Source organism: Neolamprologus multifasciatus, chromosome 12 (genome assembly GCF_963576455.1).
Source record: "Neolamprologus multifasciatus chromosome 12, fNeoMul1.2, whole genome shotgun sequence".
Taxonomy (NCBI): Eukaryota; Metazoa; Chordata; class Actinopteri; order Cichliformes; family Cichlidae; genus Neolamprologus; species Neolamprologus multifasciatus.
Window position 1 is genome coordinate 18,708,687 of NC_140450.1, and position 17,433 is coordinate 18,726,119.

At 38.5% G+C, this 17,433-nt stretch overlaps 1 protein-coding gene across 1 annotated transcript; it reads right to left on the bottom strand.

Moving 5' to 3' along the window:
- Nucleotides 1-36: 36 nt before the first annotated feature.
- On the bottom strand, nt 37-15,755 carry atp6v0a2b (ATPase H+ transporting V0 subunit a2b). The gene is made up of 20 exons (XM_085181211.1): nt 15,188-15,755; nt 14,813-14,891; nt 14,444-14,541; nt 14,206-14,343; nt 13,958-14,055; nt 13,341-13,467; nt 12,130-12,212; nt 11,933-12,026; nt 11,092-11,304; nt 10,529-10,679; nt 5,801-5,940; nt 5,532-5,689; nt 5,298-5,388; nt 4,343-4,461; nt 3,960-4,173; nt 3,711-3,830; nt 3,483-3,602; nt 3,273-3,390; nt 2,045-2,216; nt 37-1,942 (listed from the first exon to the last, which is right to left on the bottom strand). The coding sequence occupies exons 1-20, from the start codon at nt 15,302-15,304 to the stop codon at nt 1,840-1,842; spliced, it is 2,553 nt and encodes an 850-aa protein (XP_085037337.1). The 5' UTR covers nt 15,305-15,755; the 3' UTR covers nt 37-1,839.
- Between the last annotated feature and the right edge of the window lie 1,678 nt (nt 15,756-17,433).

Below are 17,433 nucleotides of genomic sequence, written 5' to 3' on the forward strand. Positions count from 1 at the left end.
ATCATGTCGGTAGCGATTTCGAGCTCTGAAACTCACCGTAAACGGTGTTTTGCGTTGCCTCGGCAACCAAACGTCTCGTGGCGTACATGGTGAGAGACGTTATTTCCCGGAGCTTTGACTGTAAGGGTCAATTTCAATTTCTGGTCTATACAGCAAAATAGCCAAAATGCACACAAATGACGACAATATTCCATCCGCCCGTTATTCCTTTGTGGTGAAAAAAAAAAAGAGTAAAGACCCTAAAGGCTACCTATTGAACCACACCAACCATGTGTCCACGTCAGTGGTGTTAGTGCCACAATACCTTGATCTGTAACTACATTACATAAAACTCATGGATGTGAAACTTGACCTAACAGAATCCCTTCAGTAAGGCTTGTATAAACCCAAGGAGGGAAGACATTTAAGGGCTTGAAGAGGGAAAAAAACCCTCAAATACATTTTATTGACATTAAGAAAGAACAGACATTTGTTGTAAAAGAGTTAGAACCTGAAGTGTATGATCAGAAAATACATGATATTAAAAGGGTAGCATCATAAGAAATTACAATACACCTTCAATCTATATTTTAACAATTTAGCTTTAACGAATCAATGAATAATGAAACAATTTGTTTCAACAAAACAAAGATTGCTAATTCTGTCTCAAAGATTTGACATTACAATGAACCACTGAAAAAAAAAGAAAACATACTGATAGAACTTCCCTTTACCAACTCCAATACCAATCCTATACAGTACACTTTTAGAAAATAAACAAACGCTAGTGCCTGGCACGAGTACAATCAAAGGATGTTTGAAAGTAAAAGGTTCGTGACCAGCAGAGCTGAGTCAAAGGATGCGAGCTTTTCCATGGTAGGAATGTTAAGCTATACAGTAAGTAGTAGGTGCAAAGGCAACACTGTGAATGCATGAAAGTAATAATCACATTCCTTAACATTCATCTGCAATTCTGATACATTAAAAAAAAAAATTACATATCTATTTTGTAATCTGTAAAAGTATTTATATCCCTTCACACACCTGCTCAAGCACTTTTCAAAAGTTAAAAGTCAGGGATCCTTTGCTTTGTTTTGGTACTACAAGCTGGGCATTAAGGATGATACATTATGCTGTCGTGGGGTGGTAATTTTGGTAAGGCAGTCAGTGCAATAAAGTCGAGCAATGTAAATGAGAGGTTGGCTCACTCTCTACTGTGTGGAAACCAAATCCGCCAAAACAAAAACTCGTTGGGAAAAAAAGTTAATATAAACACATAAACCAGGAAGCTGAAATGAATGACAAAAACTTGTTAAAGAAGAAAATGAGGAAACACAAAGTAATAAATAAACTTCCATCTTATTAGATCACAATTGTCCACAGTAAGGTCAAAACTACCAACATATTTATCCCAAAGGTGTTTTCTAAGTAGCTAAATGTTACGGCCCTTCACTTTCTTATTACTGCTAATGTCGGCTAATACTAAAATTTTATACATTACATTTTTCTATATTGATCCTGCATTTGGAAGATTTGTCTCTCCATGCAAGTGACATCAATAACCATTAACAATTGTACCTTATAAAAATTTGATGAGTTACATGTTAAATCTGAGGCTAACATTTCCCCCAAAAAACACTCTGCAGTGAAACTTAATGATCCTGACACAAAAGAATCGAAAGTTACACGAGTTTCTGAATCTCGCCATATATTTCTTTACATGAAATGTAAATAATAAAAAATGAGAATAAATATCCAAACTATTTGATGATACCTCTGGAAAAGGTCTTCACAAGTACAGAACCCTGTTGGCTTGTTTTGGTTCTGGTTACCAACTAAGACAATTTCTCAATAGTCACTTCACAGTAACCCCTCCTGCTCAAAGCAAGATGGTAGGAGAGAGAAGGAAAACGGGCAAAACTTGACGCCAGTCCCACTGTAGAATTTATTCTGAAACTCCACCCTGTGGATAAAAAGATAAGAAACCGAAATAAACACAAAAACAGATACTTCAGAACATACTGATCCCGACTATCACACGCAGTACTTTAGTGCTTTGTCTTACCAGTGTAGCCGAAGGGCATGAAGGAACGCAGAGAGACCCTCCATTACCAGGAGGATGGACACAGTGAGAACAGCAAACAGGCCAAACAATGGCACCAGGACTACAACCCCAAGTTTTGTGTCCATTCGTAGTCCTATTCGCATGACCATGGCCCACAGCACCTCTGACAGCTCTGTGATGGCAAATAATAAAATCTACTTCAGCATCCATTTAGAGAAATACAAAATTCTGGCAAATCACAGGTCTGCCATTGATCAAGAAAAAGGTTCATCATGGACATTGATGTCATGGTCATGGGTGGTGATTGGAACCTGGACACCAATGAGTGTTCCAACAAGTCAATAATCCCAAGCAAACAGCAAAACCTGTTCTGGAATTGATAAAAAAGCCTAACATAAAGCTGCTGGAATGATCTTCCCAAAGCCCCGACCTCAACACTATAGAAAATTTGTGGACTATGCTTAAAAGCCAGCTCTGTCCAGGAAACCGACCCGTTTAAATGAATTCCACCAGTTCTGCCAAGAAGTGTCAAATATTCTGCCAGATTTACACCAGAATTCTGTTGAGGGCTACAAAAAGCCTCTGAGTCGCAGCTTCCTTAAGGACATTTAACCAAACATTAGTGGCGACGTAGGTATATATTTAAGCCTCTGCGTATACTTTTGACCCTGTGTGATTAGCCAAAAATACTAAATGAATTCAAACCATTCAAAACTATTCTTGTTGATACAACAACAACGAGGATACAACAGTGGAATCGTCCATGTTTTATAAATACAAGTACGAGTCTTTACTTCGAGTCCTTAAAAATGTATCCTGTACAATTATGGAACCTTGAAAAAGATTACAGTTCAAAGAAATCATTAACAGCCAAAAATGACGATGCCTTTCATGCCCATGAAGACTGCATGTAAGCTTCTGACAACAAATGAAACAAGGCAGCTAATATTCTGCTGAATGTACTGCTAGTGAGTGGCCATCTCATAGCCTGCATATTTAATCATTTTCTCTGCATGTTAGAAAGGACAAATGTGGACAATGTAAAAACAGGTTATGTGAGAAATACTGGAACTGGAATAGAGGCCACAACTTGACACTTGACTAACCTAGTAAAGTCTGAAAAATTAAGTAACAATTAAGTAGTAACAATTAAGAGCAAAGTCCATTGTAACATTGTGAAGAAGCACTTTGTTTTAGAACACATAATTATTAATGATCTTGTACTTACGGGCATGTGCCAAGCTTAGAGCCCAGAGCCTTAGGTAAGAGGCTGTGTTGGAGATGCAACCCAGGCAATACTCTATGGTGTGAATGGACTGATGAAGTATCTCCTCTGCAAAGTCAAACTATTGTATAAAAAAGATAAATGAATGTAGCAACTGGTAAAAATGTTTGCTTATGAGCAGATACGAGATGAAAAGCTGTTTGCAACGCTGACCTCCTCTGAATGGTGATCTCCACTAGTAGACAGATCACTGTGACTGCTGCCCTCCTCCATGTCATGAGCCCTCATCAGGCAGAGATCTTCATCACTGCTGCGTCGCACACGCTCATATCCCTAAAATTGAACGGACAAACTAAGCGTGGTTGAAAATTTACACCAAGGAAAAATATTTGGTGATGTTTTTCACATCTTTTAATGCAGCCATGAATCTCAAACCCTTACCCTGTACATTACCAAGCGATGACTTCCATTTTTTAGCCAATAAAGGTAGATGGGTTTCCCCAGGAGTAAAACAGGCACCGAGAGAACAGCAATGATCACCAGAAATATCTGCAGACCATTCTGGAAGAGCCAAAAATAAATAATTTAAATAATGAAGATATGGGACTTCTGTGGGATATTTTAAATAACATTAGACTGAATGTGTTCATTAAGCACATAAACACACAGCTGAAAAGTGGAGCTGCTTACCTGTCCTGGGTAAAGGGGCTTCAATGAACTATCATCCTGCATGATGAACATGTTTATGAAGTGGATGAGAATGCTCGGAGCGTGTCTGGAGTCCTCAGGCGAGAAGGCGAGCCACTTGTAAAATATCATGAACACCAGATATCCAAATAGACTCAGCATAAACACGAGCTCAGGGATGAACACCAAGTACAGGTTGTACTTCTTCCTGAAGTATCTGGTTTTTTGACAAACAAAAAGAAGGCAGACTATTAAAAACTGTATCATGTTACTTAAGGAGCTGACATCATGCTTTTTTGTGCAGCTCAATGTCTACATAGGACAGAGGTAATACTGGCTCTTTAAGGGCTTTCACAGGGTAATGAAAACAGTAAACTAGTACTTACAGATGATTGTAGGTGCTGAGGATTACCCCAAAGCTCATGTGTATGACCCCGAATATCACTGACATCTTCATCTTATAGGAGTTAAGAAATGTAAGGCGGTTCGTTGCCAAGTTCCAAATCTTTACAAAGGAAAGGTGACATGTTATTACTGGTGACTTCAGGGATTAACTGGAGTAAACAGAATAAGTAGCTCTGCTTATTACTGTGATACATTACCAACATGAGGATTATAAGACTATTACTGTTACGTGTCTAATAAGGTTACTTTTACCTAAGTGATTCAATAACAGCAACCCTGACACCATAAATTTTGCTTTATTGAAGAATGTGTGGCTGATAATGTATGAGTGAAATTGGTTATCAAGCAAACTGACTGCTTTTAATGAGTTTAATCAGTTACGAATTGATCCAGTTTACTGTATCAACAACATCCTGGTGACTGATTTTCATTAACCTTTTTAAATAACAGGATTTAAATTTCACACGTCAATAAAAAGATTCAAGCGCAAAATATCAAAAATTAAGATTAATCACGTTATAAACCACCAAACCATAAAAAGTAATGATAAAATCTATTATTCCAATCAGGCATAACATTATGACCAACTGCCTAACACTGTGTTGCTCTCACTGTTCCTTTCTCGGACCACTTTTGATAGATACTGTCCACTGCAGACCAGGGAAGCCCCACAGGAGCTGCACTTTTGGAGATGCTCTGACCCAGTCATCTCATATCCTCATGCTTACCCATTTTTCTGCTTCTAACACATTTACTTTGATGGCTAAATGTTCACTTGCACCCTAATGTATCCCACCAACATAACAGGTCCAACGATGAAGAGATAATCACTGTTATGCACTCTACCTGTGAGTGTTCGTAATGTTATGCCTGATCAGTATATATATGACATATGATATCATATTTTTAAGCTAGCTCTTAAAACTGTCTACTCACCGGGTCAATTCCCAGAGGGTACGGCCCTTTAAAAACACCTGGAGTAGTTGGATCCAAAGTTAGCTGGCAATTCTTACAGAGGATACTATTGCTGTAGGGCAAAAATGAAACCCGTAGTAGTGTATGTTATTGTGAAACTGATTTTACAAAATTCATCTTATATTCATCTTATCTTTAAAGACACAGTTGTAAACTTCCTGTTATATGAAGTTCTTCTTATTAACAGGTACTTACTTCCACACATTTTCTTTAAACATGGCAAACACACTCCATCCAGAACCAAAGATGTTGAGAGATTTTGAGAAACAGTCATTGTATATCAGCCCAGTGTAGATAGAGAACAGTCCCATCATCAGAATGATATAACGTCCCTCAAAGAATGTGTTCAAGATCTGCACGTGCACATTAAAATCACTTAATTATACTTCTGAGAGACTGCTTTTACCCATGCAACACAAATAAACTTTAGAAAGGACATTTTCAAAAAACTTTGGAGTACTCGCCTCATTCCTGGTGTTTTTAAGTTTGCGGTGGTTTTCATACAAAACCATCCAGAAAGCAAACAGAGCCATGAGAACGCCATGACCAAGGTCACCAAACATCACAGCGAACAAGAATGGGAAAGTTATGATTGTGAATGGAGCTAAAAATAAGCAGAAGGGGGAAAAAGCACAGTGAATTATCATTTAAACCTTTTAAAAAATAAATACAATAGTACAAGGGTTGACAACAAAGGCAGCACATTGTTGCTTGTATTAATATAACTGTAATGTAATAACTTGATAGTAAAGTAATGTCACTGCAGCTACAACAAACTGTTTTGAAGGCCTTGTTTATACTGAAACACCTGTAAAAGCTGTGTTTCAACATAAGTCACATCATATATACACATAAATACGTATAATTTTGTGACTCTTCCACCAATTTTTACACATATAAATGTTAACATTGAAACAAAAGGGTACATTTCACTCATAAAGGATAATCATTTCTGCAATAAAATATGATAGCAACTTTGACTTGCTAGAATTTTAGTGCAATTTTAAACAGATTAGTCTAATAGAAGCCTAAAATAATTAACCTATATTAATTATGCTATAATTATGAGCATGTTACCCTATTATTATCATCACCATACTACCATTTTTAATCTAGATAAAGTACAGATATTTATTATAATGAGGTTACTATAGTATTACAAATACATTATTATACTATTATTAAATGTTTTTGGGTCATTGGAACCTTTTTTTTTAATAATTATTACTCATTTTGATTTTTTTAATCTCTTTATTATAAAGTAACAGAAAAATAGCTACTAAAACTACTAACACTAAGTTAAGATAAATCATGCTATATTTAAAATATCATAAAAAGCTAATCTGAAGGTTGCCTGGGCTAACCCTAAAGGTGCATTGTTACAGAGAGCAATTTGCTTATCACACACAGAACATTTCAGGCTGTGGTTGCCTAGGTAATAGTGTAATGCAGGGGTAGGCAACCTTTCTGATGACGAGTGCCATCTAAAAATTTCCTCAGAAGTCAATGTGCCATATGATTGCATTAGCAATAAATTTAATAACGCTCTATATTAACAGTTACACACTATATAGAACAACTTTGTAGATATATGGCATGTTTGTTAATACACATGTTAATGTGATCTCTGGTCTCCCACTCACAGACACAGGTCTCCGAGTGTCCAGCATTCAGACGGCTACCCAAGGACAGTCATGTGAGAGAAAATCTGCTCACACAGATATGTAGAGCCAAATACTGTCAATAAGGCCTCTGCAATGTTCTGAACACAGTTAAACTTGTCAGGTAGTGATGTCCAGCAGGTGAAAATGCAAGCTCCATGAACACGCACAGCTGTGGATTCCAGCTGCGTTTGTAGTTCTGCAAACTTTGACCACCACAGAGTCGAGGTTTTCATTTCAATCAGCTGCATTTCGATGATGCATTAACTGGCATTAACTCAGCCAGTTAATGCGAGACAAATCCAGCTGCTCATTAAAGCTTTCTGGTTTGATCAGAAAAGAAAACATTGGTTCATACACCTGAAAGTCCCAAAAACGCAAATGAATTCTCTCGAGTCTACGGATGTATCCGTGTATTTCTGTGGTGCTGATGCTGTGCTGAGCAGAAAGCTCCTGAAGCATTTGAAGTTTCGGAACATGGAAAGCTAACAACGTCCCTCTCACCGGTAGGTAAGTTATTTTTAGCCAATTATAAGTTGAATCTGGTAGTTGGGGTTGTTAGCTAAGATACCATCATTAAGAAGCGGCACAACTAATGTTTCTATGTGAGCTTATTTGCGATGTGCACCGCTGGCCCGGCCATTTATTTTTTAATGCACCTCAGATTAATTCACTGCGTGTCGTGCCCAGGGATGGACTGGAACCAAAAAAATCGACCCGGGCATTTTGACTAGAGACCGGCCCACCAGGTATTAAAGCCCAAGGTTATTATCGTTAACGAAAACTAACGAAATAACGAAAACTAGAAGTGAAAAAACATTTTCGTTAACGGAAATAAAAATAAAAACAAAAAAAGGAAAACTAACTAAAACTGGAATGAGTGTTCACAAAACTAACTAAAATTAACTGAATTTATAGCAAAAATGTGTTTAGTTTTCATTGATGTGTGCGTGTCATACAATAGTCAAGGGTGAAAATGAAGTTTAGTTTCCAGATTTTTTTCTTGCTGTGTCTCATTATGCCAGCAGGTGGCAGTACGTTAGTCGAGTCGTCTGTGTTGCTGCTCCATCCACGCGCAGAACCATGTCAGGAAAAGTCGGAAGAAAGCGCCAGAGTCCAATTTGGGATTACTTTGAATATGACTGTGTTTTGGATAAAGCAAGTGTCTTGTAGTGGAAACAGACAAATTATGAGGGCCATTTCTAAAGGGAAAAAAAATCCCACAAACCTTAAAGTGCACTTGAAAAGCTCACACAAGAAGGCTAACCTAGCTTAGCATGAGAAGGTAAGGGAGCACACTCAACCCTCATCCCCAGAAAACAAAAGCTAACCCCAGGCAAGGCAGCGTGATGCATCCCGAGACAACAGGACTGGGATATCTACACAACTGTGAGTCAATTACCTTCAAAAAGTTTATCAATTCACTTGAACCAAAATTACGAACACCCGGTGCTGCAAGAGTTAATAGTCTCATTGGGGCCAAGATATACGTTTTATAGTTGCCTGGTATCAATGGTTGTTCATCTGCCTTTATTTATTTATTTAAAGAACCCATAGGTGGGAATGTGAGTTGTCTGTCTCTGCATGTTAGCCCTGCGACAGACAGGCGACCTGTCCAGGGTGCAGTATGGTAGCTGGAATAGCAACATACCCAAGGATAAGCAGAAGAGAATGACTGATATGATGAAACTGGGATTTTGTTACACTTAATTATTGCAAACACAACTAAAACTATAACTGAAACTAATCAAAACTAAACTGAAACAAAGGATTTTCAAAAAATAAAAACTAAACTAAACTAGCAAAAAATTGGTAAAAACTAATTAAAACTGATATAAAATTGAAAATCTGAAGTCAAAACTAAATAAAAATAAAAACTAATGAAAATTGCAAAACTATTAAAACCCTGTTAAAGCCATAAAACCTTTGAATGAAAACAAACGCTGTTGTGACAGTGATGTACACTGTCTTGTTGGTATATGTATGATTTCTATTCATTTTACATCAGATAAAAACTTTGGTTGTAAGCTTCAGATAATTATTTAATAACAGCCAGACATTTTAAATGAGAATAAGAAAGTATTTCTTTGTGACCCCCTCTCCCTGTTAATGCCTTACCTGGCCCCCTGGCAAAACTTTGCTAGACCCGCCCCTGCACAGTTACCAGCTGTCAACTACTTAGAAAAGGATCCTGGTGTTATTTATCTCTCAGAAACAGTTCATAACTTCCCTTCAACTCATTCATGTCACCTAAAAGGTAAACCTGTTTCTCCATCACCTGTTCAGCTCTGATGATTCAGTAAGGACATCTCCTGGTTTCATCTTCATGTTTCCTTCTCATCACATATCCAAACTGATATCATGACCAGCAGCTTTATGGCTGTGGCTCCAGCAAACATCAACTGATACTAGAAATTAATATTAAATAAATTCTAACAACAGCTGATCAAGCTTAAACGTGCTGCTGTTGTTTAGCGCGACATCCGGGGGTTTCCTCTTTCTGGCGCAAAGTGGGCGACAAACAATAGAGCTGATCATTGATCAGTTTCATGATTGAAGTAGAAACGGGGGGGGGGGGGGGGGGGGGGTGGGGGGGGGGTGAGAGAAGAAGAGGCAGCAAACACAGAATAATTCCAGCTTTTTGTCTTTTTTTCAAATCTAGCTGAAGTCCGGGACAAACTGTGTTCCTTTTCAGCTCAACACGAAACGCGTGATATTTTCTCTGAATACGGGACGATTCCGTCTTTTTACACGACGGTTGGCAACTCTAATAACTAACCTTATGAATAAAATAAAGTTCACTATCAGTAACATGATGCGATGAACAGTACGAGTTATTGTAACTGACTGTAAAAAGTCAGCACAATGAAAATAAACTACACCTAAACTTGGTTTATATCTGACCCAGATAGACTGCAGGTCATAACTTCTTACCTGAAGTTCAGTTCACCTGACACTCGGACCGGCGGCCGCCTCGGGGCTCTCCTCCTCCTGCCTCCCCTTTCCCTCATCCACCTGCTGGCCTCCACTACTTGCTAATGTTACTGAACCTGGGGAAGCTACACCATATCCGCCACCAAACAACTGACTTATTTTACACAACGGCCAGCATCTGGCCAATCCACCACCTTTCATTGTTTATACTGTTACAAAAAAAAAAAAAATAATAAAATCATCGGCCCATAAAAACGAAAAATCACCGGGCAAATGGTCGCACCATCAGTTAACCCTTCGCGTGCCAACTGTGGCACACGTGCCCAGGGTTGCCGACACCTGGTGTAATGTATCAATCACTGGTATCCTGTGCTCTCACTGATAGGCATGTCAGTTGAGAGAGAGTGTATCTCAGGACCCGCCCCCCTTAGCTTAATGTGTGCTGATGTAGCTGTCAACTCTTACTTTCAATACAGAATCGTTCAAACATTCAGAATTATAAAGTGCTGGTTTTGATACATTAATTGGGCCCATAGTGTGTGTGTGTGTGTGTGTGTGTGTGTGTTAGACAGACAGACAGGTAAAAATCTCACTTACCAGGGTTTACTTCCCTGTAGCTGCCCACTCCATAGGCGTCTACAATGTTCTGAAATCCAGAGGTAAACTTGTTGGTCCTTATCAGGGTGGGAGGAGTGTCAGTTGTGGGGATACGATTAACAAAGGAAGGAACTGTCGCTCCACTTTTCCTCTGAAACATCAATGGGAAGTTACACATGTAACATGTAAGTAGGTTACAAGAAGCTTTTCTCCACAACTGTACATATAAGAAATATATACAGAACTATAAATAACTTTTAAAAAGCCGTACAGACAGTATAATGTACCGTTTTTAGATCTATACATAAACATGTATTAACAATAACACATCTTTGTAGTTCTTTTTCACAAATACACACTTTTACACTTCTCAACCTGCAAAATGAATCAATAGTAAGCCCTCAGTACCCAAGCAACGCAAAATGTGTTTTTCTTTAAAAAGAGTGGGGCAAAGACTGATGCCTCACACAGCATTTGCTTTTATCATAATAAAACCAAGCCCTTTAAACAACAGCAAAGGTTAAATAAACAGAAAAGCCTCCAGTCAGGCTGAAGTTCCTCACCGAGCCGTCTTCTAGCGCTCTCCGCAGTGCAGGAATGTCACTGACAGGACACCACACCTCTGCGATCAAACACTTATTGGTCACATCAAAACTACACAGGTTCAGAACATAGTAGATGGCCTTCATCTTCTTGACCTGGACGACCCAGCTGTAGACAGATTCTGAAGCCTTGATCAGGACCTGTCTCAGGTAGTCTTCTGTCCTATGAAGCACCTGGATACAGTAACAGGTAAACACGACTGTTAGTGTGATGTATAGCTTCAGAATATTAAGATTTTTTTTTTTTAAAGAGAGAGATTAAAAGTTACAAAACATTTTCTTTTATTTTAAGATGATGTATGTGACATTTAAAAAGAACAACATGTTAAAATTTAGACCTTTGTGAGTGTTTGTGTGTGAATATAAGAGGAAAAAGCTATAAAACAGGCAAAAGACAAAGCAGTGGGGAGATAAAGAGAGAGTGGCATGTATAAAGGAGAAAAAAAAAAATCAACTTCCAGCTGAGGCCTCATGTTGATCATGTGCTACAGCGGCTGAGTGGAATTCCATCTTTCAGTCACAGTGGGTTAATGCTACCAAAGGATTCACAGCGCAATGCTCTTGTTAGGACCTGAGCTGTTTGTGCAGTTTTGCTCACTGGCTAACAAGAACAACAGCCAGGTTAATCGTTCAGAAAACAGATCAACCATTTCGTTTTGTTCTTTGACCGTGAAAAGAAGTTCAAAGCAGAAATCGTGTGTATAACATAAAGAAAGAGTATTCTCGTGTCACACATAATAACTTTTTCTGTCCTTAACTAAACACTTGTATGATCAGATAATTAAGCAAACAACAGACATACAGTTTTCAGGTCCTGAATGCGAGTTCTTAGTCCTTCCACAACATCGTCCCTCTCCTCGTTGTTACTGGGATAGGGGTACAGGTGACAGTGGTAGCTGTGGAGAGAAAAAAGTATGCCATTATTTATAGCTTACTACTATAGAGTCATAGAGTCTAAAATAGATGCCAGCCTTTTAACGAGTCCTGTGTAATATTTACCAGTCACAGATCTTTTTCACTTTCTGACCAATTTGGTCTCCCCAGTAGGAAATCAGGAACACCACACTTTTGGTAGGCTCACCCTGCAGAAAAAGGTAAAAAAATAAAGGAGACACCACTGACACAAAAAATACAAGTTTAATATGAGAAGGATTTCAGGTTTTACTTATATATGTAACTTTCATAAAAATCTAAGGAAAACAAAAAGCTGATTTATATGCATTTGTACAATCAGCTGTTGTTTACCAAAAAAATGAGAGGAAACACAGCTGATGGCCTGAAAGCTCTTTGACCTTGAAAACCCCAATTTTTGAAAAAGCACGACTCTCTCTCTCTTTTTGTGGAGTTTAGTGATGAGCGTTAGCACGCCTTTCCGATCTTCCATCAGTAAAAATCCATCTGACATTCCATTAGTGAGGTCATGCCTCTGGTCAAGCAGAGGAAATTCCCAAGTGGATTAGTGGTATCTCTCACTATGAACAGACAACATCACAGCACTCACTGTTTATATCAAACACTAGTAAAGAATACTTAAGCGCTTCAAAAGAGTCATCTACTATTTTGTCCCATAACAAATCTGGGATTTATGCTTTGGGTGGTCCCGAGTCTGGATAAACTGGGAAGGTTGTGTCAGGAAGTCAGGACATCCTACATAAAATCTTTGCCAAACCACACATGCAGGTCACCAAGAGGAGCAAATCCATGATTCACAACTCTCTACGATACTCTACCACCTCCATCCTCTGATCTCCAGCAAAACAAGACGGACTTGTTCTCAGTAATATTTAACAACATCAATACCATGTATGCACACAGCAAGGGAGGGGGGAGACAGAAAAAGAGAGTTGATTTCCCATTTCTACCATGAAATGAAAGTAATGTGCATAGCGGGAGAGTTACTTAGGTATATAAGCATGTTTTCTCATTATTACATGTGGACAAAGATGTTAAAATCAATTTGTACTAAACTTTTTAGTGTGCTATTAAAGCTAACTTGCAGTTAATTTGATTTTAATCAAATAAACCCGGTTCATTAACTTGTTGTACAAAGTCAAATATCCTTAATCAAGCCTAGTTAGGAAATAAGATACAGGCAAAATTTTAAAACGAAGCTTCTTTTGTTTCTTTCTGTCCCATGTTTTTACGTCACACCATAAAACATAACAAAATATAACACAAGTAAATTTGAATCCAAATCATGTTTAACCTACCGTGTCAGGATCTTCCAGATACTCTTCGACTTCAGCATAGCTAAGGATGGTGTAGCCTTTACATACTCTCCAAAGCATTCGCTCAAACGCCTCGATCTTCACCCTCTGAATAAGGCCAGAAATGAAACTGCAAAAGACAAATGAGCAGCTGTCAGACCTCATCCTCTATCAAGATCAATTTAATTAACTAAAAATTTCATGTATCGATATAAAGCGAATGACACCAAGTACATCCTGACTGCACTAGCACTGTAAGTTTAGCCACCTTTTCTTTGAGCTCTCATTGTCACTACACATTCAACTAAATCTGTGCCCCACCACACTATCTCTCTGTTTTTACAAAGTCTAAATATATTTCTGCTTCATTAATTAGTTCTTTCAAAAAGCCACAGCTGCCTCACAGTTTCAGAGCATTTTGTGAATAGCTCGTTTGTTTGTGGGTGTTCTAAGTATAAAGTGCACTGTGAGTAAGAAGAGCAGCGGCAGACAGAAAAGGAAACAGAAAACTATTTAGAAAGAAAATAAATGTGCATCTGTCCTCATTCATGTGTAGCATTCACTTTGTATAACATAAATAAAATGCTGACTGCTTAGGCTGACAGAATTTTATCCCTCACCCCAGTTTGGCTCCTAGCCTCTGCATGCTGCTGTAGTCCATCAATGTGTCTTTTTCCAGGAAGGGAAACTCCTCATACTGTACTTGCAAGGGCTCCCGCTATAAGTGAAGACAAGACGCAGGAGGGTAAAGAAGGCAACTGAAATGAAATCAGCCAGCACACTAATTTCCGAGCCATGAAAGAAAAACAATGTGGCATCGTAGTGAGAATGTGGGTTTTTCAAGAGGTGAGCCAACGCAAACACTAACCTCAGCATTTCTTTGGACAAAGTTGCGTGTGATACGCAGCATATGTGTGTACTCTGTCAACTCCAGCAGATTCCTCTGCAGCTTCTCCTTATTCCTGGTGACTTCACCTAATTCCACCTCTAGCCTCTGTAGCTGTTCCTGAGAAACAATAGGAACGTGTAATAATTAGCAATACATGACAGCAATAATAATACTAAAAATGATGATTATGATAAAAAATAATAAGATAGTAACTAACCATTATAGTCATGACATGCTTGGGTAAAGGAGCTGCTGGGTTCACATCTGTTTCTGGCAGTGAAATATCTGCTTTCTTGATTTCCCTCAGAAGGTATCCTGTTATAAACAACAAGTGATTTTTAACTTTATGAAACTATCATAACCGCTTCCAAACACCGTGACCAGCCTTTGAAAAACACTGAAATTGAAGACAAGTCTGACAGTGTGCTACTCTCTTCCTAATTTAATAATCCAGGGTTTGGTTAACCGAGTTAAGCATTCAACTAAATCTACATCCCATGACTCGATTTACCTTCAGTGAGGAGATCTTCTTCCCACCATAAGGAGCCAAGAACTATTAAAATGTCAAAGACTAACATATGCTTACCGAGGATCCTCTCCATTTCTTCACATTTTTTGATCTCATTGACATATTTTCTCTGGAATGCGTTAACAGTGGGATTGAGCTGAAACAGGTGAAAAGTACATGTTCGTTAGCACCTTCCCATGCAGGACTCTGAACATATGTCATGAATAAACTTTAAAAAAACTGTGCAATAAGTCTATGTATGATCCCATTTATGGTAGCATTATGACATATGTCGGTGACTTCCGCGTTCACTTTATGTACTGAGCAAACGTTACTGCATTATTTGATGACTGTAGAGAACTTTTAGAGCACTGTCAAAAAATTCAGCTACAACTTTTTAAGTGATGAATTACTGTTTCCAGCAGATTCAAAGCGGTCTGTTTTCGTACTTACATCTCTGAACTCTACAAGCCCCAGTTCTCCAAGTTCACTGATGCAGTCGTACGCGGACCCAGACTGTAGAAACAGCTGGGCCAAACACATCTCTTCACCCCGGAGCAGAGAAGCCATCGTGACAGTTCAATCTGATATTCCCCTCTTCCGCACGTTCGGCTAATGTTAGCAAACTAAACGGTGCTGTTTCTCCAGACTTTATGTTAGCAATGTTCAGTCGAGTAGTCCGTAGCCCTTGTCATGATGTGGCTCAGGTGATAAAACTAGACTTCCCTTACATAACTCCTGATTTACATAGCAATCGTTACAGCACACTATTGCTGTTAGCTAGCTAACTGGCTAGCCAAGTGCCGTGTTGTTGACTCTTGGATGGGGAAAAATGTTTCAGTAAAGTTGAATGTGAAGCTAAGAAATAATAAGTGTTACGACCGCTAAAATCCTAGTACGTGGCGAAAAGTCTTCTTAGACTTTACGAAGTTTTAGCCTACGTCCGTAACACTCACGTCACTGCACTTCACACTGTTGAATGCGATCAACTTCCACGGCACCCAGTGTACCTTTGACCAATGACGGCAGCCTCCTGGAGTCTGCGCACAACACAGTCAACATAACACTAAGCCCTGAACGCTGACTGAAGGTTCATGACCTGAAACCAAAACTTCGAGGTTTTAGATATTTTTCATTGGATTCTTTACATACAGTGTAATGACAAAGTATTTTCCACCTCCTTACTATTTTTGCATAATTTTCACACTTACATGTTTCAGATCATCAAATTTTAATATTGATAAATAAAGACAAATTAAGTAAATAGAAAATGCAGTTTTTAAATAATGCTTTTATTTATTAAGTGAAAAAATCCCAACCCAATCCAAACCTCGCCAGATGTGAAAAAGTAATTGTCCTAACTTGTTAAATTGTGAATTAACTGTGATTAACCACAATATTTTGAAAGCTAGATTCAGTGGCAAAAAGCCATAGTCGTGCCTGATTACTGCCACACCCGCAGAATCTGTTATCACTTAAAAAGACCAACTGTCTGACAAAGTGAACTACACTAAAAGACCTCAAAAAGCAACACATCATGCCACGTTCTAAAGAAACAGCTGAGAAACAAAGTCCTTGACATCTATCAGTCTACAAAGTGTTACAAGGCCATTTGTAAGACTTTGGGACTTAAGTGAGTGAGAGCCATTATCCCTAAATGGAGAAAACATGGAACAGTGGTGAACTTTTCCAGCAGTGGCTGGCCTGCCAAAATTACTCCAAGATCGTGCTGATGACACACTCACGAGGTCACAAAAGACCCCAGACCAACATCTAAAGGACTGCAGGTCTCACTTGCCTCAGTTAAGGTCAGGATTCATGATTAAAGTAAGAAAGAGAATGGGTAAACATGGTACGCATGGGAGAGTTTGAGAAGAAAAACACTGCTGACCAAAAAAGAACACAAAGGCTTGTCTGACATTTGCCAAAAAAAACATGGTGATGATCCCCAAGACTTTTGAGAAAAGTTTTCTCAAAAACTTTTTGGAAGGTTTGAGTGCTGTTGCATCTGGTTTAAAAGTAACACAGAATTTCAAAAAAGAGCAACAGTCCAACATGGTGGTGGCAGTGTGATGTCTGAGGCTGCTTTGCTGCTTAAAGACGTGTTCAAATTGCTGTAATTGATGGAACCATGAACTCTGAATGTCCAGCCATCAGTTACTATGCTGAAGCTCAAGAGCACTCAGATTATGCAGCAGGACAATGATCTGAAAAAAAAGATCTGCCAAGCGTGGCACAGCCAGTTATTAGATTTAAGGGCATATTTAGAACTGGGCTAGGTATGTTTGGATAGCTTTTTTCTATGAATGAACTAGAGTTTGTATTTACTTGAGAAAAAGAACGTTTTTTACTTTCTTTGTCTAAAGTTGAATTTTATTTGATGGTCTGAAACACATGTGACAAATGAGTAAAAAAAAATAATCAGGAAGGCAGCAAATCCTTTTTCACAGCACTGTACCCCAAATTTTGACTTGTGGATGGCTTTCTTTTCAGTGGCAGAAGCAAGCTTCTACAGGAGGTAAAATAGGTCGCATAAATCTGATTTCACAGACAGAATAAATCTATATTTTATCATTTAGGTTCTTCTAAAACCATTTTGGAGTCATGGTTATGACGCTGTTGAAGTGAGCTGCAAATATTAGGAAGTTTATTATGTATTGTTGAAAAAACAGAGAAACTGAGACAATGAGACCCTCCTT